General features: G+C 46.5%; 2 protein-coding genes across 11 annotated transcripts; both read left to right on the plus strand.

The window, feature by feature from the left end:
- Positions 1-25: 25 nt before the first annotated feature.
- On the plus strand, positions 26-16,523 carry LOC117652144 (death-inducer obliterator 1-like). Of its 9 annotated transcripts, XM_034396819.1 has the most exons (27): positions 28-323; positions 933-1,071; positions 1,197-1,340; positions 1,420-1,649; positions 1,732-1,914; positions 1,996-2,175; positions 4,476-4,554; positions 4,764-4,856; positions 5,080-5,273; positions 5,363-5,521; positions 5,613-6,243; positions 6,343-6,488; positions 6,841-6,891; positions 7,644-7,733; positions 7,815-8,080; positions 8,170-8,304; positions 8,380-8,450; positions 8,524-9,485; positions 9,575-9,781; positions 9,873-9,968; positions 10,043-10,189; positions 10,280-10,386; positions 10,476-10,746; positions 10,834-11,849; positions 11,942-12,193; positions 12,279-12,387; positions 12,496-14,997. In XM_034396819.1, exons 2-27 carry the CDS (start codon positions 951-953, stop codon positions 14,995-14,997), a joined length of 8,442 nt encoding a protein of 2,813 aa, XP_034252710.1. In that variant the 5' UTR covers positions 28-323; positions 933-950. The 9 variants fall into 9 exon arrangements, with proteins under 9 accessions (XP_034252707.1, XP_034252710.1, XP_034252706.1 ...); XM_034396816.1 differs by having other exon boundaries at positions 26-323; positions 1,738-2,175; XM_034396815.1 differs by having other exon boundaries at positions 1,732-2,175; positions 12,496-16,523.
- A 255-nt stretch (positions 16,524-16,778) lies between these two features.
- LOC117652145 (activator of 90 kDa heat shock protein ATPase homolog 1) lies at positions 16,779-20,173 on the plus strand. 2 transcript variants are annotated; one of them, XM_034396825.1, is made up of 9 exons: positions 16,779-16,995; positions 17,392-17,486; positions 17,684-17,960; positions 18,042-18,162; positions 18,253-18,356; positions 18,441-18,572; positions 18,657-18,758; positions 18,834-18,970; positions 19,081-20,173. In XM_034396825.1, exons 2-9 carry the CDS (start codon positions 17,407-17,409, stop codon positions 19,166-19,168), a joined length of 1,041 nt encoding a protein of 346 aa, XP_034252716.1. In that variant the 5' UTR covers positions 16,779-16,995; positions 17,392-17,406; the 3' UTR covers positions 19,169-20,173. The 2 variants fall into 2 exon arrangements, with proteins under 2 accessions (XP_034252716.1, XP_034252717.1); XM_034396826.1 differs by having other exon boundaries at positions 16,779-16,943.
- The last annotated feature ends 5,875 nt before the right edge of the window (positions 20,174-26,048 follow it).

Below are 26,048 nucleotides of genomic sequence, written 5' to 3' on the forward strand. Positions count from 1 at the left end.
TCTTCGTCTATTTTTTATTTCGTCTATATTTTCAGAGAAAATGCGTAAACCCCCAAATCTCAGACCGATTTAAGTCATTTTTACTGAATTCAATTAGTTGTTTTAGCCTACAGAAGCAGTTTCCGCGAACACCGGAATTTATGCCGGAGGCGCGGCGTTCTGGAACGCACCCGTACTCAGCAAAACAGTAATGGATCAAGGAATGTTGATGGTGCGCATTTATTATCAAAGTTCGTCAACGTTTCGCTGAATTTCGTGTCATGTTCGTGTCCCAACAGCTTCAATAATGTATTCTTCACGTGTGAAACAATAATTGCACCCTAGTAAGTGCTCTCTTCGAAGTAATCAACGTGCGGTAGGACGGGTGGGCTTGCTGGTAACCAAGATGGCTACACGATGCATACTTATTTGTTTCCCTCTAATCGGCTTTAAATTACTTTTTTGTGCTACTCGCGTTCCCCTTTCGAATTCGTTTCTTCTTTGAAATTTATCGAGCACTGGTTTTGAGCGATCTCTCATTCACTTTCTGTTTGGAAGCAAGTAATTCTCGTGAAGTCTCCATGGTGTCCGTCTATGTACAGTAGCCTCATCCTTGTTTGTGTACATTTGATGTTTGGCTTGTCGTTCCTTGCTGTGTACCGGCATCTATACTTGGTGTCTCGATCCTGTGTGCACATGCCTTTTTTATTTCGATGAATCTGATCCCGTCTCTATTTCTGCTAGAGTACCAACCCGGCCGTCTATGCTTTGTTTTTTTTTTCCACCACTCTTTGCATTTTTAGTTTTGTGTTTGTTATGCCTTGTTATCTCTGTCGTTTTCATTAATTTTGTCCAGTTTTAAGTTGTCTTTAAATTTTTCTCATGCCAATGAATAATGCTTATTTGTTTTGCGTATTATGTTACTAATATTTCCTGGGTTTCCATCTATTCAGAAATCATAAAGCGTCATTATGGCGAGCTCATTTGTGAAGGAGTATACACCAGAGAAATCCTCTGGAGGACCATTTATTGTTCTTGTTAATAATGATGGAACGCTCCTTCCTGACTATGAAATGCTCAATTCCGTTCTTGGTGAGTGTCCTGTGTTATCCATGTCTACTATAATTATTGTATGATAAATATAAATGCGTATCGTATAACATACTAATCATTTGTGTTTTTTTCTTTTCTCTTTCAATTTGTGTCTCTTTTTGTAGAGAGAGAGGCCACTGTTCTTAAAGTTGGTAAACCCATTAGAGGAGACTCTGATGATGATGTCCCTCGGGTCAATATGACAGTAGAGGGTTACTATATTCCATCAGCTGCTTCTTCACAGGATCTCACGGATGGCCAACTAGATGGTAAAGTATTAAGAAGCTATAATTTATTTTATTTAAGAAAAGTATTTTCCACTTTATCATCACACCGTTTTGTTTACAGATTTTGATGAAGATGATGACATTGATTTGAGTTCCCTAGTAATTGTTGACCCTGCATCAGATGCCATTCACATAGATCATTGTTACACTAATCGTCTACGGAACCAACAAATTCTTCAGCTCTCCGTTGGAGAACTCAAATCTGAGCTGCAGGCTCAATTAGAAGATAAAGATGGTGTTGAGAACTGCCCTGCATTCCGTCAAGATGCAGTTGATCGAGGAAAGCTCAAGGTAGCATTTTACTCGCAGCATTTACGTTAAATTTCTCGCTAAGCACAACATCCATATTTATCTTTTTATTAATTTTGTTTAGTTTCAGAATCGAGGAATTCGGCTTTCTAATAAAAAGGACCCTGGTGGCATCAGACGCATTGTTCTCAATGAGTCTCTGGACAGTAATGCCACAACTTTGCAACATATTGTGCTGAAACCTCCACCCAATAGTCCAGCATCGGCGACCCTGGTTCCGCTGGTAAAACCACTGGTGCTGAAGCAGGTAGCGAGGAAGGGAATGAGCAGGGGGGAAGGGAACTTCACAGTGTTGGGAAAGCACGTGTCAACATTAAATCTGTTAAAGCCGCCTCCAAACACTCCTGCCTCCGCATCACTAGTGCCTTTGGTACAGCCATTGGTTTTGAACTCTCATTGTAACCTAGAGGAGTCAACAGAACTCTCAGCTTCGCTTGAGGATCCCAATGAAACACGAGACACCAAGCCAGGCTTTTTATGCATCGATATTCCTGCTGGAGAGAAGCAGGTACAGAGCAGCACTTCTTTAGTGGGAACCATGAATTTGAAAGAAGCTGTCATTGAGGTCAGCAGATTATTTTTCTCTGTTCTGTCAATTAAAAGTAGAGTTCTTTTGACCATGCTACATAAGGCTCCAAAATTTGTCCAAATTTTGTGTCATTTTGTTTCAAGCATGTGATTTATTCATTTGTTGCCTTTTCCAAAATTTTGATAAGTTATATAACAATTCTCAATGACGTACTAGAAAGATTTTATGCATGGTAGATTCATAGCAAATTGAGTCTCTCATCTAATGAATCTATCTGCTGAACTCTTTGCTCAGTTATTATTTACATGATAATTAATTGGAGGGTAGTAAGGAGAAAAGCATAAACAAATAATGCCATTACTGACAATCGTGCATTAAAATCAAACTCCCCCTTCCATACTCAACTCGCTTGCCTTTATGTCCTCATAATTCAATTGTGTTTTATTGCTGTTTGTGCTTTTTTTTCCCTTGAATCCAGTGTTGATTAGTGTTGTCCATTCCCTTCCCAGAGTAGTATCCTTCACATTAACCCTTCTTTTGTATCTTGAAAGCAGGCTGTTTTAAGTTTTTGCGATTTTTCTGTTGTACTCTTTTAGTTTTCTGACATGATTTCAACAAATCAGTGACTAGTTTTATCACGAGTTTTTTTATGTAGTCCTGGATTCTTTCTGTTGACCTCAACTCGTGCTACCTCTGGTCAACTTTTAAAGTACATTTCCTTAAGAACTCTTTTGTAACTGAACAGAAGCTTTTTAAATAATGTATGTCCCCAGTTCTACATTACCTAGGTCACTTTTATAAATTTTGTAGCAACCTAGATTTTGCCTTCAACTGTAGGTTCATTCTTTTTTTTCCTTTTGTGTTTGAGTGTGTAGTGTTGAATATTAGGCATTTTAATTAGATGTAGTTGTAAAACAAAAACACAAAATTATCAATATAATATTTTTTTTTTTTTGCAGTTAGCCTTGAGTTTAGTGCAATGGCTAGTTTTTTTTATGTTTGTCTGATTGTGTGTGCTATTTACAACCTTTTTGAGCCATAGCAAGGTTATGCAGCTTAATCATCAATTTATAGGATAACTTGATAGTTTGCTCTGTTCACTCAGGAAGAAACCTACATGGTGTTCAATCACCCTCAGATTATCTATTTGCAGTTTATTAGCCTTTACTGAATTTATTTTATAAGTGTAACTTAATCCATCAAAATCAGTGTGGGCCCTATGTTGGAACAACCCATTGTAAATTATTTATACTAATTCTTATTTGTTAGTTCTTCACTTCTATATCCTTTGGTGTGGGTTGTTTATTTTACAATCTGTCCACATGGGCTAATCTTCTCCCTTGTTTCATCTTGGCTGGTTGGGGGCTTAGCTGAGTACATACTAAAAACTATGACTTTAAATTGCATTGAAGAAGAAAAAAAGGAATATCAGTGTCATTGAGATTAGAATAAGTTGATCTCCTGCTCTAATTCCACTAGCAGAATGGTAGTCAATCTCATACAGTTTGAAAAGTGAACACAAATAACTACCTCAGATCTATCCCCTTCCATTCTTTCCTTCCCTCCCAGAAAAGCACAAACACTACTTTCACATCCCTGTTCTGGATCATTCTATGTTTATGTTTTTCTGCATTGTGTTGATGGTTATGTACTTTGTACATTTTATTTTAAGGTGTTATGGTTTCACATTTCCAGTTGTAAACAATTTTTTTTTTTTTTAAGGTAGTACTGTTGGATGGGTGCATTTAATTGGGCTTTTTTTTTTTTTAACCTTACTCTTTTTATTACCTAATGTGGATTACCTGGAAGAGGCACTAACCCCACCTTTGCTTCACTCACCAAACTCAGAATTTTTTTTGAAATTTATTTTAGTATGAGTAGAGGTATTTTTGTTGGTCATGTTAAAACTTGAAACCAGCATGCGGCAGGAGAGGAGTTCAGGCCTTATCTATCATTTGATGTGAAGAACTAGCTTTCCTTTGAAACTGCAAAGTGACCCGTCTATAGGGTGTTCATCGTGTGAGCGTGTGGTGTCTTTAAAGCCAACCGGTCATGAAGCGCCGAAAGCGCGGACGCGAGGTGCCACACTATAGCGGGGTTCTAATGTAGCTATGTATGCTTTATTTTTCTTGTTCCATAAAGGACATTTGATATCACACTATTATATTCAAACTTGGTGTGGAATGTTTCTTATCTTTTCTGGAAAAAGTTGCAACATTCTGATTGTTTTTATTTGTTGTTGTCCAACTTTAATATGCTCATTGAACATTTGTTTGCAGTCTGTTGCCGTTCCATCCAGCAGCAGCAAACCCGGCATGATTCCTCCTGGAGCTTCTCAAATTAAGGGACCTGTTAAAGGTGAATTCTCTATGGCCATTTTCTTGTTTTATTTATGAGCTGCATTTCCCTCTACTTAACCATTTCACTGTGGGCTGTTGCTGGAGTAGGATCTCCATTTATTTAATTGATTATCTGTAATTTTGACTCAAGTTCAATTTTAAGAGTGCTGGTACTCCCCTAATATGTTGTAAAGACTTAGGTACATAATAATGATATTTTGGGAACAGTTCTGCTGTCATCTCTCTCAGGGGTCCCTTGCTCATCTGGCGGCGGAGTTGTTATAACTCGAATGGCACCCCTCAGCTTACGTCCCCACTCAGGTTAGCAAAGCTGGGAATTGTCTTTTTCTTATCTGGCTCTCAGCGACTGCTAACCTTCTGTAAATTTTTCTTTGAGGAAAACTAACACCTGCACTGATAATACAGTTAATTGACAGATATTGATGTTTAACCGTCACATTTTAAAATTTGTACTTTCTGTGTTCTCTGCTTGTTATTCTTTTATATACTTATACCACCTTTTTCTCTTCTTTTTAAAAAAAAGTGGTTGTAGCAGCAGAAAATGGCCAATTGCAACAGCAGAAACACATTATACGCATTAACCAAGATGGACAGGTGCTCTCCCAGTCCCAGCAAAGAGTGATGATGGTTGTTCAAGATGACAGAGATGCAACACCTTCATCCTTGACTGACCAACCTTCTCCTCCTCGAGTAAAAGTCACTTATCCCTCAGTTAGGGTAAGTTGCCGGTCCCAATTATGCCGTCTTCATGATGCTGTAGGTTTCTCTTGGTATTTATTAATTGATTTTATCTTTTTCTTATTCAGGCTCGTGGTGGTCTGAGAGGTCGTGGTGGTCTCAGAGCACGTGGTGGAAGAGGAAGAGGACTTATGTCTCGAGGTGGACGGGTAGCTGTGAAAATTCAGGCCCAACCACTGGATCAGGCAATGGAAGATGCTTTGAATGCCATGATGCCTGAAAAAGATGTGAGTTACCTGAATAAATTTGACAATTTCTTAAACGGTTAGGCTGTATCTTGAACTGTCAATTCTTATGCGCTCTTTAAATTATTTGTAGGCTGCCTCACCTTTAGATGAAGAACTAGAATCACCAACGCAACAAAGAAAATTAAAAGTTAAAGTTCAGAAAAACAAACCTGAAGAAAACTCGCTTTCTGCTCTGAAGTCACCTAGAACTTACAGCAAAAAGGCTCAAAATTTAGTACAGCAGACATCAACTGAGTCTTTGTCTGATGATGTTAGCTCATCCAAGCGACCGTCTCTGAAGAAAATGAGCTCTGTTTCGTCAACCAGTTCTATGGAAGTGGTTCCTTCAACTCCTTCCACTCCAACAACCAGTGTGCCTTCTGCTTCTCTGTCACCGACATCAGCACCCACAACCCCTGTGATATCCTCTCCAACCTCAGCTAGTTTACCTGGTTCTGCTTCATCAAAGAAGTACCCTAAAAGGGAGAATCGTAAACCACCGGCACATCTCGCTGATGCATTCAGTGCCGATTTGCTTTTCTCTACTCCTGATATTATCAAAAGAGTAGTGAAAACACCATCAGGTCAACTTCTTTCTTCACCTGGTGAAGTGCCCAGTGCTAACGATGTTGACATGTCAACTGAGTCTTTAAATATGACAGGCACTGTACCTGAAGAGTCACAACAACCTCAACAAACTTCAGGAAAGATTGACATCCTAGGTAACAAAACATTTCATTTAAATTGTCTGTGCTTCCATTTCCTTTTCTTCCCCCTACATTCTCCTTACTGTTTGTTTTATTTGTTGTAATGCATCATAGCAATCGAACCTACTTTGGATGATCAGACAATATTTGACACCATCCAAAGTCAAGTCTCTAAATCTGATGAGGAACTGCTAGATGACGCAGCATTATTCTTGGGGGATTTGGCAAGCAGTATTCCGGCTTTAGATCCAGCTCTAGAGGTAAGTTATGTATCATTATTTTGTACTGTATTGTTTATCCCTGATAGTTGAAGTCATATTTCTCACTCTCAATCCCTCATGGTTTGGGGCCTACTCCCCTTAATTTTCATGAAGTCCATAAAAAGCTGCTTCAGCTGCAAGTGATGTACCATTAGAACTCCTATGTGTGGATAACAGACAATGATATTCTTACCCCTTCAGATTTATACTAATAGGTCGCATTTTTCACCTGTCAAATTAGCTACTTAGACAATTAACAGCCAATGCCAGGCGTGTGCTAGGGTTTTATTGTTAAGAAAATGTGGTTGAATACCTGATGGAAAAAAATGTGTGTGTGTGTGTGTGTGTCCAGTTGATGCTGGTCGAATCGGAGAACGCCATGGATACTGGACACATTTTACAGGTGAACTTTATTTGTAGAATGGTATGCTTGAAGTGATTGTTGCATAGTTCCATGTTTAATATATAAGTAGATGGTGTGCTCCTTGGTTTGGTTTTTCTTCTCTGTGATACTTTATTTTCCTTTTGTGTTGTTGCCCTACTTCAGCGGCATTGACTGCCTGACTAAAAATACTGCTTAACATAATTTCCTTTTTGAGGGGGAGGGGGAGGAGGGGTGTCTAACTCTTGTTCACATGGTGTTTGACTTCGTCTGACAGCGGAATTTGTTGTATCCCTGCATGTATCTCATCTCAATATTTACTATTGCATGATACCTACATTGGGTCTGTTTGCACTTTGATAAAGGAGCTGTTCATGAACAGATGTGATAAAAATTATTTTCTGAATCCTTAAGCATGAATGCACTTTTCTATGATAGCTTTTTTTAAAGCTAAATAATGATCCCTTTCTTACTTTTTATTATTTTTTCCCTCACTATGCTCTCTTGTGTATTTTTTTTTCAACTGTCTTGCAAACTCCTCTTTTATTACATGGGTTCCTCACCAAATTATGTTTTCTTTGTCAATACTGTTGCTCCCTACAGTACTCACAGATCACCTTTAAGCTTTATCTCAAGAGCTAAATCGTTGAATGAAAATGTTTATTTTCAGCTGCCCTTTCTCATCCTATAGTTTCTTTTTCATGCTTTCATGTTTTGAACAAGTGGAATAACTTTTTGTTGACAACTTTTTAAATTTATTGTTATTCTTTTAGGATAATGCAATGGATCAATCTGCACCTGTGCCACAGCCATCTGTTGTCCAAACATCGCAGGGTCTACTAGATACTCCAATTAATGATTTAGTGAGTTCTATCTCATTCTTTTTTTTCACCCTTCTCTGTAATTGAATCTGGCTTATTGTTTGTGTTTTGTGAATTTTCCAGAATGATACCTCTATCAAGACTATCCCAGATATTGAGAAGCAGCAGGCACAAATCAAATCTGCAGAAGTACAGCAGCAAATGGCCATTGATAAGAAGGCATTGAAATTGGAGGAATCAGGTCGGCGCAAATCAAGTGACAAGGCAGAAACCAGTGGTAGACGAAAGTCCATAGAGAAATCACCAAAGAGCCCTCGGAGGAAGTCGGGTGATTCTCAAGCTGCCGAGTCTGGTAGAGGCTCCCCTGAGAAGAAGCTCACACCAACAAGGTTAATAAGCCACCTGTATTTCAGTGTATTTGAACTTGGACTTTCATTTAATATGCATTTGACATTCATCTGTGTGCCTTTTATCTCAGGAGGCGTTCTTCATCTACAAAAACTCCTCCAGAAGATGATTCTGAAGGTGAAACGGAAGGTGAAAATGATGATGATGATGAAGATGATGATCCCACCAAATTGTGGTGCATTTGCCGGAAGCCTCATAACAATAGGTAGAGACTTGACTCCTGGTTTCGCAAACTTTTTTGACTACAGCCACACATAACATTTGATTGTTTCTATTTCAGGTTTATGATATGCTGTGATGTGTGCGAAGAGTGGTTCCATGGCATCTGCGTGGGAGTTACTCAAGCGATGAGTAAGTTTGTGCAAATTTACTACACTTTTGAACCACTCCTTATTATTTCATTAACTTTGAATGTTCTCTCCAGGTGTAAGAATCCCTGAATACACTTGTCCCACATGCCAAGGAGACAAGCCAAATGAGAAGAAGCCTGTCTCTCCTAGAGGGGCAAAATCAGGCCGAAAAGGATCTGTGTCAGACACAAACACTCAAAAATCTATTTCTGTACCTAGCAGTAAAACAAAACAGCTTTCTATTAAAGCTCTCCTGCCCCTAACCAAACAATCAGAGCCCAGTGACTCAAGAGAACCTCTATCTCCTAGTAAATCTGTCAAATTTTCCAAAGATCTTGTATCCAAATCAGGGAGCAAAACTCCCTCTAAAGTGGTGTCATTTAAAGATGTACCAAAGTCTTCTAAAGAATCCTCTCACTCTGAGAAATCATCATTCACTGATAAAGATGCCAAGTCTTCAACCAAAGAACCTTCATCTAAAAGTTCTAAAGAAGCTGTAATTAAACAGTCAGTCTCAAAAGGCAGAACACACAAAGAGCCATCTGAAAAGGAATCCATATCATCTGCTTCATCATTCAAACCCTTACAACCTGGCCAAACAGCCTGTTTCAAATGCAAAAGGGCAGCTGCAAGATCTGGCCAGTTGTATTGTAGTGACAGTTGCATAAACCTATATGCAGAAGAGACTCTTAAGGCCATGACTAAACCCGGTGAACAACCCAAAGAAGGCCAGTGCATTCCTGTGATTGAGAAGAAAACTGGAAGAATATTTGCTGGTTCTAATGCACCCTTAGCCATTAACTTAGCAAAATGGCTTGTTGAGAATCCCACATTTGAAGTTGGTGCAGTTTCAGCAGCTGCAGGTTCAACACCTCAACGTTCTGGACATGTTTCCTCCAAAAAATCTAAATTAAAACTTGTGAAGAAACCCACCAGCACATCAGCTTTGAAGGCCCATCAAGCAGCTTTAGAGCAACAACATAACCTAGAGCAGAGTAAAGCTGCTGCTGTCAATGCTGAAATTCCTTCAAAAATAGTAAGTTTGGAATAATTTGCCACATTTTTGTTTCACAGTCCTATAATTTTAAATAAAGAACCTTTGACTCACACATTTTACTTTTGTAGGCTAAAGGTAAACTGGGCTTCCAGTTGCCAAAAGCTCAGCAAGGGCTTCAAGGGCCTCTTGCAAAGGCCCAACCTGTTGCCAAAACAGAAACCCCTCACAAATCTGCCAATAAGGCCAATGGGTCCAAACAATTGAAGCAGACACTCCTGGTGTTGACACCCAGTGCAGCTTCTGCTGGGTCTTCATCGCAATCTGCCAAATCCCAGGTACTGACCTCTTTGTGATTGCTTTATCTACTTGAATAAATTATTATTGTCTTTTACCAAGTTTAATGTTGTTGCTGTATCTTGTCCATAGACACCTCAGTTGCATCGACAGTCCTCTCAGAAAAATGAAAGCCATAAAACACCTGCCGCAACGTCTGCTACACCAACAACAAGCAAATCAAGTTCGGTCTGTATCTAGTCCATTGATTGATAATTGTGCCCTTTGCTTCATGATCTAACCCAGTTTTATTCTATCTGCAGTCTTCAAAGAAAATTGAAAGGAAGTCCAGCACGAGTGACTCAAGCAGTCGAAAGAGCAGTGTTGATGATACACCAAAGGAGAAAGAAAAAGATAGGGATAAGGATAAAGGGGAGCCTATTCGTCTAACTGTGAGCAAATCACTGCAGGTATGAAAAATTTCTTCTGACCTTTTCAGTAATATTTTAATTTGATGGAGCTCCGTTATGAACTTAAACATTTGTGCACTGGAATTTCAGGAAGCCTTATTAAATCGTTTAAAAGACTGCAAAGATGTCACTCCTAATGAGGAATCTCTTCAGAAAACAGCAGTTTTGATTGAAGAGGAAATGTTCTCCCTATTCAAGTAAGATTTTGTTGTATCTCCACATTTCTAATTAAGTCCAGTGTTTTCTTGGTCTTGTAAACTAAGCACACTTAATCATATTTTTGCAGGGATACTGGAACAAAATACAAGGCAAAGTACCGTTCATTAATGTTCAATATCAAAGACCCTAAAAATCCATCTCTGTACCGTCGCATAGTTGATGGATCTCTTTCTCCCAGTGAACTTGTACGCCTCTCTGCTGAAGAGCTTGCTTCTCAGGAGTTGGCTAAGTGGCGAGAACAGCAGGCACAGCACCAGTTGGAAATGATTCGCAAGAGTGAACTGGACTTACTTCAATTGCCCAAATCAGTGGTCATGAAAACTCATAAAGGAGAACAAGTATGATTTATTCTCTTCTTGTTACATTTTTATTGCAGGATTTGATGTGACAAACAGTGTTTCATCTCTTTTGTTTTTTTCCTGCAGGAAATTGAAACAAATACCTCCGAAAATGTTCTAGAGATTGATCCTAACACAACGGTAACTGATCTTGTCACTGCTCTCAATGATTCTGTAACATCAACAACTTTAGAAGAGACAGAAAAAGTAGAACAAAGAGAACTAACTCTGAAGGAGCGTGAACAAGCACGTCGTCAACGGGAAAAGGAGAAACAGCGAAAGGACGATGAAGAGCATGACGGCTCAAGGAGCTCCCATCACAAACACCACAAAGATAAAAGTGACAAACATCGTAGCAAACATCACAGTAAAAAGAGCAAAAGCAAGGACAGTGAACGAAGCAGGGATCGAGACCATGATTCCACCAAAGAGGGTAGAAGTCGAAGCCGAAGCAGAAGAGATTCAAAGACTATTGAAAAAGATAGAAGCCACAGGAGTAGTAAAGATCATAGCACTAGTAGCAGCAGCAGTAGCAAAAAAATTAGCGATGTCAAAACTGAAGCATATGATCCCTACGTTCCTGAATGTGTTCCTCTTGAGCCAAAAAAAGATGAAGTTGATGTGTCTGATCATGAGCCCAGCTCAACTGTAATAATCAAAACACCTGAAATTGGCCTGGAGGAAAGTACTTGGGTTGAAGAAACCAAAGCGGTTTGGCGAGGATCTGTTCAAATGTTGGATGTTGCTCGCTTCAATACAGCCTTGGAGTCAGTGTCGGGAGATACATCTGAGCTTCACAAAGATTTGACCAATGTCATTGATTGTGTTGGACGAATCTCAACTCAAATGGCATGGGAATATATTGCTAAAATAAAGAAGTCAAAAGATATTGCTGTATTGCGCTGCCTCTGTTCTGAAGACAATGAAGAACAGAAAAAAGCCTACATGAAACTATATTCCTACCTCAGTAATAGAAATCGTTTGGGCGTTGTTCAAACATCCTCTAAAAATATCAAAGATTTCTACATTTTACCACTTGACAAAGATGCTCCATTCCCACCTGTTTTAGGTCCTCTTGATTGTCCTACTTTCAATGAAAACAGGTGAGGTTCTATTCACACTTTTGCTACATTCATTTTTTCTAAAATAATGTCACTGATTTTTTTTATCTCACACCCACATTGTCCTCTTACAGACCACACCTTCTGCTTGCAATTGTTGTGTGGACCAAGAGGAAGCGAAATGCTGCTGAAGCTGGCCTGACCCCTCTGGCTCCCAAAGGAACTCCTCTTGCTGGCAAGGCGCTCCGATTAACTGGAGATAACTCCAAGAAGAGTTCTGTGACGCCTTCTTTGAAACCTTCTTTACTTATTTCTGAGTCAAAAGAGCGTAGTTACACTCCACCTCCTCAAATGAAAAAAACTCACACACCTCCTGGCTCACCAAGGTTTGTACTGTATTAGAACTAATTTATTTTTTCTGATATTTTTGACTTCACAGGGTAGCAAAAATGACTCATTCTTTTGTTGCAGTTTATCTCCCAAAGTCAGTATTCCTTTACTTGGTGATATTGATGATGACAACACTCCCTACTCTCCAGGCGATGGTGAAAGTGAAGATGAAGATGAACGTAGGAAAGCGGTAAGTACAGCACTGACAGACTGAAGACTGATTCATGCATGCCTTCTTACATGCCTTGATTCAAGATTTGAAACCAGTCAGTAACATGATTTCTCCCTTTCATCTCAGGAACTGGATCGTAAGATATTTGAAGAAACTCAGCGTATTAAGTCATTGGAGAGTGTCATCACCAGCTTAAATCCCAGCCTTCAAGTTGACAGTGAAGAAGATGATAGCAAGCCTTACAGCCCTTCAGGTTCTTTCACACCTCCAAGCTCGCCCCCTCCACCTCATCTTTTAAGCTCTAAATTGGTGAAAGGAGACAAGACATTGCTAAAAGCTGATCCCATCGTCCAGAACTACGCCGGTCTAGACCAGTCTCCTGAAGTAGATGAAGGCCCGTCCTTCGTGCCTTCCGGCTGCAGCGCGTCCTTCTTCGCCACGCCCATGGCCTCCATGGCCAGCAAGTCGCCGCCCTCCAGGTCGCAGACACCCCCCAGGCAGCCCTCCAAGCCGAGGGGCTTCCTGGAGCGGGCCTTCTCCAAGAACGCCATGAGCAGCTTCATGTCCGACGACATCTCGCAGCACTCGGACGACTCGAAGGACGCCCCGTTCTCCGCGTCAGACCACGTGCGCATCCCCGGCCTGTGCGAGCCGGCAGAGCCGCAGGCCTCGCCCGCCATGTCCCTCGACACGTCGAACGACACGTCGGACGAGTCGCAGCCCCTGCCGGACATGAGCCAGCCGCCGCCGCCCCTCCACCAGCCCCTCGGCCATCCTGGGCAGCAGGCGGTGCCGGAGCTGCTCTCCGAGCCTCTGCCCGACCTGACGCAGCCGCCGCCGAGCATGGCGCCGAGCATGGCGATGACGATGCCGCGGGCGTCGCACGTGCTGTCCCCCGGCATGCCATCATTCCCACCGCTGGCCAACCCGCCCGCGCCGCTCACCCCCGTGGCTCTGATGAACCCACCGCCACCTCACACGCCGTCGCCGTCCGCGCCGCTGCCGCTCATGTCGCAGCCGCCGCCCAGCCTCGTGCAGTCGCTGCCAGACATGTCTCTGCCGCCGCCGTCCACCCCCTTGAAGACGCCCTCCAAGGCGATGGCGCAGCCGCCGCCGCCAGGGATGGAGGACGACCCGTCGTTCTGCGACGAGCTGGACCTGGAGCCGCTGGGTGGCTACCCCACCAGCGCGACCAGCGCGGAGCCCAAGCAAGCCCCTGTCCCAGACTACCTGGCGTACCCCGCCAACCCGCCCATCCCCAGCGGCTCGCCGCCCATGCCCTCTGCGGCGCCGCCGCCCCCGGAGCCTGAGAGCAGACCACCAGAGCCGGCCTCGTCGCCGCCCCCAGACTCGCCTCCGCCGCCGAACTCGCCGCCGGCAAGGAGGTCGCCTCTCCTCGCCAGGAACCCATCGCCGCCGGCGCACCTTTTCCGCAATCGGTCGCCGTCCCAGTCGCCACCCCCTGCGAGGCGCTCTCGGTCCAGATCGAGATCCCGGTCAGCGTCGTCTGACTCCTCGTCGTCCGCGTCGTCCAGGTCGGCGTCCTCGCGCTCCGGCTCCTCCCGGCGCTCGCCCAGCGTGCGCAGAGGCCCACGCAGCCCGCGCAGTCCGCGCAGCCCGCGCAGCCCGCGAACGCCGAGGGGACCCAGGAGCCCCTTGAGTCCGCGCCTCTCCAGAAGCCCACGCAGCCCTCGCAGCCCTCGCAGCCCGCCGCCGTCATCGCGCAACCGCTCGCGGTCCAGGTCCAGGTCGAGGTCCTCGATGTCGCGCTCCCGGTCGCGGTCCAGGTCCATGTCGCCGCACGCTGCGCGGCTGGCCAGGCCGCCCACGCCGCCGCGGCGCAAGCGCAGACACTCGTCACCTGACGACGCCAGCGACGCGCCAGGCGGCAGCAGGAAGGGCCGGTGGAAGGACAGGCCGCCCTCTCCCGACGACTACTACAAGTCCAAGTCCAGGCGTTCGCGCAGCCGCAGCAGGAGCAGGAGCAGGAGTCGCAGCAGGAGCAGGAGCAGCAGAAGTCGCAGCCGCTCCAGGACGCCGTCGCGGGGCCGATCCTACGACCGCCGCGACAGGGACCGCGACCGAGATCGCGACCGGGATCGTGGCAGGGACCACCGCGGGCAGGGCCGGGACAGGGGCTGGGACTACAGGGAGAGGGAGCGCTGGGACCCGAGAGAACAGCACCCGCACCCGCACGGCCCGCCCCACGGACCACCTCACGGCCCGCCCCATGGCCCTCCTCACGGCCCACCCTACGGCCCACCGCATGGCCCACCACACGGCCCACCAGGCATGCGGGGCCGCGGCCGTGGCGGCTGGGACAGAGGCAGGGGCAGGGGCTTCCCCAGGGGAGGCTTCTTCCCGAGAGGCGGACCCGGGCGGGGTCATTTTAGAGGGAGGGGGCATGGCCCTCCCGGACATGGACCTCCCCCCCACGGCCCACCTGGACACGGCCCCGGAGGACCGCCTGGAGGGCCGCACGCGGCACCGTCGCACCACCAGTACCACGCCGACGTGCACGACCACTCTCAGTATGAAGGCGATATTCGCAACTTTGAAGAGAAGCAGAGGGAGAGAGCCTTGAAGATAAAGCGGAAAGAAATGAAGAACAAGAAACCATGGGATTGATGATGCTGAGGCAAAGTGTTTGTGCTCCTAGAGCGTTTGAGTTATGTCTCATCCTTAGGTTATGATATGGACTTTTTAAGCCTGACGTTTGTGTGATGTTCCTATGACACAGCATCTGTGCAAGGTAGTTCTGTGTTTCTGTTATGTGCAATACTAGCTTACTCACTTCAGCAGTCCCTCTTAATTTACAAGACACCATGTTGTAGGCATTTTTTTATGAGATTGTGAATTATTGTATGGGACCCATTTTATTCCAATTTTAAGTACCTTTCAAGAGCAGGTCTTTGCTTTTGTTCAACTTTGTTTTCATTTTGAATACCCATTCAATACTGTTAAAATCCATGGATGCTTTGGGGATGGTGCTGTTACGTTCATGTTTTGTATTTGTGGCACTTGGCTGAAGAAGTTACTTTTCTGACTGCTTCCTTTTCACCAGCTTCCTCTTTTATAACTGATTTGTTAAGACCTTAGGGTCATATTTTATTTTCTAGCATTACCCTTTTTATAATTATTATAATTATGCTTTGAACCAGTGTTATAATGCGGAGTATGAATAATTGTCACTCTTTTTCATTCACATTTATTTACCTTTCACTAATGGGTGTTGTTAAAATGGGCCTACTCCAGCACATTGTTTGCCAAGTTTGGTTCAGCACTACAAATTTTGCCATTACTAGTAATGGTTGAATCTCAATAGTGATATTGTGAGGACACAGTTTGATTTTGTAGTTCCTCCTCTTGGGATTGTAAACTTTCTCAGCCATTGAACTTTTTAGTTTGGTAATGTGTGATAATGAATGAACTTTGTGAACCAAATTTGGATTTGGCAGTTTGTAGTTTAGGTTGCTTTGAACCCACATTATTGTATTCAAAATTAACAGCCACTACATGTAACAAGCATGATAAGGTACCCATTTATTTGTATCTTCTTTGAATTAACTTTTGACTATGACAAGACTCAGAATTATTTCATTCCTTAGTATGCTAGTACCTGTGAATGAGTTTGATTGTGTATAGATATTAGTTCTGTATTTACTAGTGTATTATGTGTGTATGTATGTAAAATATGTATACTGGCACCGGATGAATGAATTTTCTTATTGTGATATGTAAGGAGGTGATTCTGAGTCTCTGTAGCAGTTCATTGTTATTTTCCTTTACTTTGTAGAGCTCTGTCTCATTGTTTGCTATACTTGGACAAGTAATTGTAAAAATTGTACATAAAGATGATTGCTGTACAGAATTTAGGCCCTGTAAAATGAAATCAGACATTGGTGAATAATATATATCATTCTTATTTACTGCATAAATCACAATATTTTGCGCTCTGACTTCTGTTTTGTTGATCTCCAGTTTTATGTGTAATAAAGCACAATCATCTGCTTTCAGATTTATTTGAGTATGATTATTTGGGATGTGCTTAAGCATGCTAGGCTTAATCCCTTAGTAGCACTGTTGATTCCTGGAATCTTGTGTCTTATTCAATAATGAATAGAACATGTAAATTATAGATTTTTTTAAATTAACCGGCTTTTGTTTTTATTTTATTATTGAAACCACCACCCAACAACTTGGATCGAAGTTTTCCTGAAACACATGCGTATATTCTCCACAAACACACGTTAATCAGGGGAACTACAATAATGCGTAAATACTCCAGGACTCAAGACTCACAATGAATTGCAATAGGAATGTGACGTTTTGTGTCTACTCGGGAGTGGCGAAGCACCTCTTCCGGTTTCCCGAGCGTCTTCGGGTTGCTTCGGGTTTTCTAGAACACTCTCATACGCTCACGACGGCGACGGCGCCGCGGCGCATCTCTGCTCGGGTCAAACCGTGCCGTGCCGTGCGTGCGGAGATTTGTGTTCTGCTGCGCCCGTTGTCCCAATTTTATCTGGTTACCTCCGTAAATAGCCACTGTACGTCGAGTGTTTGGAGTTTCTTTCGTAAGTCTGTCTGCTAACCATCATTCCTGTGGCAAATCGTCTCACGACCCTGGTGAGTTCCATGACAAATCCATCTCTTCTGCTCACGCTCTGGTTCTGCTTGTGGACCAAACAATCTGCATTTCCACTTCAACGCCAAATCTATGAATGGAAAACATCTTGACGTTTAGCGTCTTGGAGATCCATTTATTCTGCATTTAATAATGCCGTAGGCTCAAGCTTCCAATCGTTCAATACACGATTAAGTTTGTGCCGGTGATGACTTTTAGTAACCTCAACTACAAGAATTCCGAGGTCATGCTCTGTATTTTTATCCCTCTGAACCCCAATCCTGCATGTTGGTCATGGCAACCCGTCATATTCTTATCATTTGTCTCAAACATCCTTCCGTCTGCCCTATTAAAGGTCTGTGTAATCCCATTCAATCTAATTCTATGTTTGATTTCAGTCCTAATTTACTACCATGGCAAAGTGGGGCGAAGGTGATCCTCGCTGGATTGTTGAAGAACGTCCTGATGCTACAAATGTCAACAACTGGCATTGGTGTGTATTTTCATTAACTCTGCATCGCCATGGCATTTCGAGAACAATCACTTTTAAATTTGAGTACTGTTCTGTGCAGGGCTTGAACGAATGAACCATGTTCTGTCAAAAGTTTTAAAAGTGCAAACTATTGATGATCTTCATATTTCCTAAAATAAGCTCGGCTCACTTGTGTTTTTGCCTTTCTGCTGTCACAGGACGGAGAAAAATGCCTGTCAATGGTCGGAAGACAAATTAAAAGAACTACTGAAGAATTTAAAGATAGAAAATGACAACGCTAGCTGTGAAATCACTGAAGTGGAGAAATTAGAGGGAGAAGCTGTTGTCAATAACCGGAAAGGAAAATTGATATTTTTCTATGAATATGATATTACTCTGAAATGGCGAGGTTCCATGAATGATAATGATGAAGAAGCTGAGGGAAAGATAAATATACCAAACTTAAGTGAAGAGAACAGAGTAGATGAAATTGATGTGAGTTGCCCTTCTTTTTAAATTTATGTATTTGATAATTGTACTGTATCAAATGTATAAAAATGTGGGTTGTTCTTCCAGGTGAGTGTATCTTTAGACAAAAATACCGAGCAAGGCTACAGAGTAAAGGCTTTCATGCATAGTGTTGGCACTGTTAAAATAAAAGAGCAGCTTGGTAAATACATCAGCGCATTGAAAGAAGGTGAGTCAAAGTTTCCATAAACAGTTTTAATCAGGATCTCAATCTAGTTGTATTCTTATATCCCTTAATGATTCTTTGTTTTTATCATAGAGTTCTCAAGAGGAATGATTTTACCAAAGAAAGGTGGGGACTCTGGTACAATCAACACTAATGATTCCTCTGTCAATAATTTATCTGCTGGATTCAACATAAAGGTTTGTTTTCTTCAGTTAATTTTGTATTTGCACATGATGTACATGATCAAATGGATAACTATTTAAAATTTATTTCTTTAACAGATGCAAATGAATACTGTTGCGAAACCAACCACCAATACTGTAGGTTGCAAAATAGACACCACCACAATTACCTTCTCACATGCCTTCCAGTGCACAGCAAAAGAGTTCTACAATGTTCTCACTGTAATTGAGGTAAGCTTTCAAGTTACTTTTCTTTTTCTGATCCGTTTTTTAAAACTTAATTGCCTGAAGGAGGTAATATATTTTCGCTTTTAGATGGTACAAGCATTTACACAAGGACCAGCAAAACTTGAAGTTAAGAAAGGTGGAAAGTTTGAGCTATTTGGAGGAAATATTCATGGAGAGTTTCTTGAAATAGTGAGTATTTTGTATTCGACTCTAGTGTTTTTAATATATCTCAAGCATGTTACTTAAAATGCGTCTTCTTTACAGGTTCCTGATCAGAAGATTGTGCAGCGTTGGAGATCCAAGCGGTGGCCTGGAGAACATTATTCGAATGTTACAATTTTGATTGACCAAAAGGATGACCATACAAGTGTGAAAGTGACTCAGACAGGAGTACCTTCAAGGTAATAACCCTTATATTTGTCTTATTTCTCATAAAGCTACCAGATGTAAATCTGTCTACCTTCTGTAGTATTTTTCTCTGATATTGATAATGATCCTGTTTTTCTTTCAGTGAGGCGGATGGAACAAGAGAAAACTGGGACCGGTATTATATGGATGCCATTAAGCGAACGTTTGGGTTTGGATCATTTATTGGTTAAATAAATGTTTTTTTCTAACTTATGCTGAACCAGTAATCTTCCTCTTTTGTTGATTTATATTTGATGCCTCAGGTCACAGTGCATAATTGTTTTAACTTGTTTTCTGGGAAAAGGGGGAATTTGTAAAATCCTTACTTCTACCTGAAGGGTACATCCATCTTACTTCATTTTGTCAGTTGGATGTCTACTTAATTTATGTGTCCTAATTTAATTTGTGATTATGTTAGTTGTACCGTCAGCATGTGGTGTGATGGCTGAAGGGATTATGAACAAATGGAGCTTATTCTTAAAAGATGAATCCAATTGTTGCACATTAACTGAGATTTGAATATTAATTCATTCTATTGTTTTTGAAGCATTACCAGAAACTGCCAGTTGTCACGCCTTTAAGACAAAACTGTTATTTTACAATAATTTTTGTAAAGTCTTATTGTGATAATAAATTTCTTCAAGAGGTGAAACCTGTCTTGTGAAGATGAGCCTGCTTTAAACATGTCTGCTTGAAACATGTTTCATTCCATTCATTGATGTTTCCCATCCCACATATTTGTATGTTGTCAGAAAAATCAGCATTTTGGCTCAATTTCTTTCTCTCTTTTTTTGTTGTTTTTTTTTGTGAAATTGTGTATTCTGACTGTGTCAAATATAATGCCCCATGCTTTCTAGAATAATTTTTATATGTAAATTGTGATTCTGTAACTTTGTATCTTCTGTGTTTGAATGACTGAAAATTTGAAATAATAAGAAACAGTTCAATCATGATAAAATTGTAACCAACAGAATCCACACCAGTTTGGTTTGTAGTGATGTAGGAAAAAATGACTTCAGAGGCAGTAGTGCCAAGTGTCACAATTTTTTCTACTTTTATTAAGAAATAAACGATTTGATGCATTAAATGCACCAATCTTCTGTCACCCGGAGCACATGAAGTTGCTAACTGTAATAAGATTTCTCAGGTTGTATTTGTACCCTCCAAATCAAATCAATAAAACGCATCTAAAAGTTCATGCCGCTTTTTTTTCTTTTTTTCCTCAACAAAACCGGAACTATTGCCACATAGCGGACATTCGCTGAAGCAAAGCTAAGCAAGGGAAGGCCATCTGCCTCTCGAGGGTGGTTCAGTGAACTAACGGTGATTTGGGGATCATCCACGCATTGCAGGCATTGAATGAATGAACTCAGTACCGGCCCGTAGGGAACACGCCGATTTATGGGCCGGGAGCCCCGACGCACGGATGAGTGCCTGCCCAGACACTGGCATGGCATCGCTATGCTCAAAAACGCAAATAAAATATGACGTGGATACTGTCCTTTTTTGTGGGGACGGGGTCCAATGACCCGGTCCTCCACCTCTGGCCCCTCCGGCCAGCCCTGCGACGCAATGGGTACCATAGCCAACCCTGTCCGGCCTCAACCTGGAGGGGCGGGCTGGGGCTGGCGTTGGGGAGGGCAGGGGCTGACCAATCGAAGTGCCTGGGGCTGGAGGCACCTACGCCGCTACGCGGCACAGGAGGGCCCTGGCAGCCCGGCCCGGCCCAGCGTGTTGGCCGATACAGACATGGCCCCATGCCCGTGCCCCGCGGGCCCGGCCCAGCCCAGCCCGGCCATTCTGCCAGTCAGTCACCCCTCACCGCGCCAGGCGCCTCGCCTCGCCTAGAGGCTCCTGCCTCGCCCCGCCGCGCGACCTAGGCCCCGGACCCCACCTGGCGGACCCGGTGGACGCGCCGCGCTACCCCAGCATCTCCAGCAGCGCCAGCAACGGCACCGGCGCCCAGCGACCGGATCAAGATGCTCCGGCACGCCGCGCGCCCCGACTTGGAAATGAAGCTCTCCTTTGTGTGCGCCCGGCCCCGCTAGGCCCCACCAGGCCCCGCTATAGGCCCCCCCAGGCCCCGCAAGGCCCCGCAAGGCCCCGCAAGGCCCCGTCGACCGACAGGCCGACAGGTAGACGGACGGAGAAGCATTGTTCTTTCCAGCTCGCTCGGGCCGATTGGCCCGCCGGGCCGTCCCGTCGTACCGCCCCGCCACACCCCGCCACGCCACGCCACGCCACGCCACGCCACGCCACGCCACGCCCCGCCGGTCGCCACGTGATCTGCATGTCAGGCGGGGGCGGCGGCGGCAGCAGTTTCCCGCATCGCCGTGCCCGACGTGCTCGCCGTGCTCCGGGCTGGGGAATGCTGCAGGTGAGGATGGGCAAGAAGCTCGCCAAAAATAAGGGGTGGCTTACTTCGTTTAGTGCAAGGGGACGCGTGCTGGACGTTCTGGACCAGAACGCGATGCCAGCCTAGAGAGGCTTGCCCAGTTTTCTGGACGAGGAATGCCACATGCGGGCTGTCTTCGTTGTTGCGCCCCTCAGCACGAGAAAGTTGATGAAACTGGACGGTTGGAAATTGGATCTCCCAAATTGCTTCCCCTGTGCACCGCTCGGCACCGCTCCATGCCCTGCACCCAGCAATTACTACCCCCAGTACAGCCCGACAATAATCGAGAGATTGGAATTGAGAGGGGAGGGGTGGGTGGCTGCCGCGCTGGCTGCCGTGGTGCGGCGAGGATGGCGAGGATATTACCTGGATTGGCCCGGAAGCCCACGGAGGTGAGATAGACGCCGCTCCGCCACTGCTAAAGGCTACGAGTGGCGTAGTCGCGTAGCCATGGCGTAGCCCGGCCGGAACCAATGCCGTCTGCACGACGCGGCGCGCGGCTGCCTGGCCCGCCCGGCCCGGCCTGCCACGGGAAATTGCATAATTAGATTCCCTCCCCCTCCCCCTAGCCTTCCCGCTTCACCCACTTCGCCGGGGCGGCGTTGTGGAGTGAGCAACTCATTTAGCGCGTTAACGGAGAGAGCTGAAGGTTGAAGCGGAGGCTGGCGCTGTGCCGCGTAGGCAACACTGCCGTGTGACCTCCTTGCAAAGTCACCGTCGAGGTGAATCGAGAACAGTGAAGCTAGAAAAATAGGCGAAATAGAGCCCAAACACACGCTGTGGAGAGCTGCCTAGCGAGCAGGGTGAGATATACAGTCCGCCGCACACCGGCGCGGTGGGTTTACATGCATTTTAGCACCACCAATTAAGAATAAGTAAGTCAATAAAACGCCAGGGGCCATTCGCGTTGGGCAACCCACTCGCGAAACATCCCCGCACGACTCCGCGTCCTCACGGCGTGGGTCTGCCGTGCGAGGGCGCGTCCGCGTTGACGCGGTGCGGCGAGGGGAAAAGGGGGGGGGGGGCTCGTGGCGGCCGGGCGGTGCTCATGTCTAGATGAGGTAAATCAAGTCGGACAGCTGTCAAACGCGGCGGCCCGGCAGGCCCGAGGGTGCCCGAGGCCAGGCCGGGCCGAGCTCGGGTCGGGCGACCAAAGGGACGTATCCGCGGCCACGCCGCGCGCCGGTTGCGTGCTTCTGGCTTTGATGGCCCTCGCCGCCCTCACGGCCCTCGCGCGGCCCCCGCGGACTCGGGGGCGCATTTCGCCTGGAAGGCTGGAAGGAGGGCAGGACAGCCACTTCCGGTCCGCGGCAAGGCAAGCCAGCAACACCGGAAGCGAATTGATTTCCTCTCCGCGGCGTGACGCATGGCCACCACGCCACCCTGCCACCATGGCCAGCATGGCCAGTCACTGCAGACGCATTCCAAGAATCCGTATCCGTTGCTCCGTTTTTGCCGAAGACCGCGAAACACACCGATCCAGCCCAACGGTTTTCAACATTGGGGTCGTGAAAATCTATCAGGCCAAGAGCATTTCGCCGCGCGAAGAGCATTTCTCCACGCCAAGAGCATTGCTAGTCCAGAGTACTTTCTTCCTATTGAAGAGGGTTTCGAGATTTGCTGTACTTAGTCTCCACCATTCAGTCGCGTTTGCAACCGCTGACCTAGCCCACCTGGTCCAACCTCGGGCACCTCGGGCCGGGTGCGGCAACAGGCAGCAGGATGAAGCAGGGCGAGAACAGCCCTGGCTGCTTCGCTGCTTCGGCACCGCAGCGCGGCGGCAGCCGGATGTGCCGCACCGCGCCGCCACGCCGCCACGCCTGCCAACGTGGCGACACGACACGCGCCGCCGGATTACGTTGCGGACGCTGCGGCAACTTGAACACGGCCAGCATCGCTTTCGTCGCTCTGTCTCTCTCGCACTCATGGCGCGGTCCGAAGGGGTGCGAGAGAGACAGACAGCCTCAACCCGACAAGCGTGGACAATTTCACATTGTTGCGCCGTTTTTCTTCCCGTTTTTGGCGCGCTTTTTTCACGGTGCAGAATGCGCTGTTTGCACGTCCGTAAATAAATATTCTGTTATTTTGGTGCCTCAGTCTGTGGAGACGGCAATCACTGTTATCAGCTGGAGGATCGACGCGACACGATGCGGACACACGCACGGCCGCGTCTGTGCGTGTGTGTGTCGGTGTGTCTGTGACTGAGTGTGTGTGAGTGTGTGCGCGCGCGCATGCGATTCTTCCACCCCCACACTCCCACACTGTGTTTGGGGCTGGCCACTAGAGAGTTCATTGCCCGGCCTACTGACGACCCTTCCATTGGTCACTGCTGGTCAAAGAGTTGCGGTCGGGGAAAGGGGAGGGGGGGGGGGCTACTTTACGACTTGTTTCATTTCCCACCGAATATACTATGCTGCATAACTTTGTCGCCCCCCCAGACTTTTAGGAGTGCGTTGGGGTGAGTATATTGGTGGGGCACTTTTTCCTTTCCCCCCTTTTTTTACGAGAAAAACCAACAGCAGTGTGGCCGGTGGGTGGATCGGCGACTGGGGGTCAATACCTTTACAAAGCCGACACACGAATCGAACACTTTAGCGGGCGGGCCCTGCGGGTGGCGGCCGGGCTGGGGGTACGGCACGGCGGCACGGCGGCGCGGCAGTGCGGTGCGCCGCGAACGGGCGAACCCCGAACGCGAACGCGCCGCCAAGGGGAATCCGCAGACCGCGTCGTAAAAATACTGACCGCTTTACTGCACTGTTACGCTCGTGCTCATTGCAGGCAATGAATGGAATGCACGGGACAGACATAACTCCAGACGCTTTTTGAGCTCTAGAGTCGCTACACAGCACTCGAACCGAACGTGTGACCCCACCAATCGATTCCTCGTGCGGAGAGGAATCCATTGGTGGGGTCACACTTTCGGTTCGAGTCCCATTTGGCGAGTCTGAAGCTCAAAACGCGTCCGGGACTTTGACCGTCTCCTCCGGTCTTCTGGCCCAGGGCCCAGGTCCCAGGCTGGCGACGCTGCACGGCGTGCCGAGGCAGCGAGGCACCGAGGCGTGGGCCGGGCGGCAGCATTGCGCGGGGCAATAACTTGTCGCCCCCACTGCTGCCCCTCCCGCCGCCCCGGGCTTCACCCCCCACCCCCAATTCTTTGACTAAGTTTCAGCGCGCCGGGCACGCGTGCAGTGTCGCTCGGTTCGGCGAGGGGCTCAGGGGGGTGGGGAGCAAAAAACGACCAAGTCCTGGCCGGCCGATGACATAAAACGAAGATTGGGCCAGGATGTCTGTGATAAAAACAATACGACCGCTTTCCCGTGTAAAAAAAAGAAAAACGCAGCGATTCCGCGGTTAACCTGTGGAGTGGTACGCAGCGGTGAAGTGCTGCAGGTGTCGTTGGGCGGCGTCGCGGCACCCGGGGCACCGAGTAGCTGGGGCACATCGACCAGTGGATGTAGTCGGAGCCTCGCCCGCGCTCGCTCGCGCCGAGATCGAACTTTGCGTTTTGTTGCGTCGGCGGCGGGCCGGCAGACTTGATTCGGAACACCGCCTTTGTCGCGCCGTCTCTCTCTATCGCACGGAACGGCCCATGAGTGCGAGCGAGAGGGGCAGAGCCAAGGCAGAGCGACGCAATCGATGTTCGCAATGCTGATGACGACTTGTCACGCGGCCAATCTATGGCATGTAAACGGGCGTCGTCAACTGCACTGTCGTAACACGTGTCTATTTTTCGAATTTCAACTTACCTCAACTCGCTCCACAGGGCGCCAGTTTAATGTTAGCTGAGACGTCGTCAGCAAGAACAAAGAGCTTCAATTTTTTTTTAATTTAAAAGATAGCTTAGTTTTTAAATTTGAAAAAAAAAAAAATTAAAAAATTTGAAGCTCTTTGTTCTTGCTGACGACGTCTCAGCGAACATTAAACTGGCGCCCTATTTGTGGAGCCGCGTGGGATTTGGCGGCCGTTCCGGAACGAGGACGGGGCCGTCGAGGCCGTCGAGGCCGTCGAGGGCGACGAGACGAGGGCGGTGTTGGATTCGCCGGAATGGCTTTTCGAGTCGCGCGCCGCGCACGCCGCGCACGCCGAGCCGGCTGATGATATAGGACGTGGCGATATCAATAAATGTCAAAGATGACATGGACCCGACCGCCTGTCGCGCCAGTCTCCGATTTCCTGCACCGTTTATGGCGTCGTAAGGCCCCTCCCCCTTTCCCCCTCCCCTCCCCGCGTCCTTCCCACGCTCGTCCGTCGCCGTTACGCGCGGCGTTCTCTTATTTCTGGGAATGGATTATTATTGTATATTTTATTATTTTATCTGGCCGGTGGCGCGCGGGTTTTCCCTCGCGCTTGGCGGGCAATGCGCGCGTTCCGGAGAAATCTCACCGTCAGCAACAAGTTGGAGTTATGGGATTTGAGAATGTGTGTGTGTGTGAGTGTGTGTGCGTGTGTGAGTGCCCCTGTGTTGGTGTGAGTGGGCGTGGGCGCGTCCAAGGCGCGCCGATCGGTCGAAAGGTCAGGCCGTTCAGCCGGTTCAGTGGGAAACCCCCGCCGGCCGGCCTGGCCTGACTCACTATGTGGACTGCGAGCCAAGCGGCAGCCAGCCGTATTGTTTTTGTTTTTGTTCGGTTGCAGGAGCGGCGCCGCGGCTAGGCCGCGCTAGGCCGGGCTAGGCCGGC

The sequence above is a fragment of the Thrips palmi genome, unplaced genomic scaffold (genome assembly GCF_012932325.1).
Source record: "Thrips palmi isolate BJ-2018 unplaced genomic scaffold, TpBJ-2018v1 HiC_scaffold_7, whole genome shotgun sequence".
Lineage (NCBI taxonomy): Eukaryota > Metazoa > Arthropoda > Insecta > Thysanoptera > Thripidae > Thrips > Thrips palmi.

Excerpts from the sequence above, each read along its gene's own strand:
- LOC117652145 (XM_034396825.1), top strand. The coding sequence starts at position 17,407 with ATGGCAAAGTGGGGCGAAGGTGATCCTCGCTGGATTGTTGAAGAACGT. Across the intron at positions 17,487-17,683 it reads AATGTCAACAACTGGCATTG|GACGGAGAAAAATGCCTGTC; the intron begins GTGTGTATTTTC and ends CTGCTGTCACAG. Across the intron at positions 17,961-18,041 it reads ACAGAGTAGATGAAATTGAT|GTGAGTGTATCTTTAGACAA; the intron begins GTGAGTTGCCCT and ends TTGTTCTTCCAG.
- LOC117652144 (XM_034396815.1), top strand. The coding sequence starts at position 951 with ATGGCGAGCTCATTTGTGAAGGAGTATACACCAGAGAAATCCTCTGGA. Across the intron at positions 1,341-1,419 it reads CACGGATGGCCAACTAGATG|ATTTTGATGAAGATGATGAC; the intron begins GTAAAGTATTAA and ends TTTTGTTTACAG. Across the intron at positions 10,747-10,833 it reads AAACTCATAAAGGAGAACAA|GAAATTGAAACAAATACCTC; the intron begins GTATGATTTATT and ends TTTTTCCTGCAG.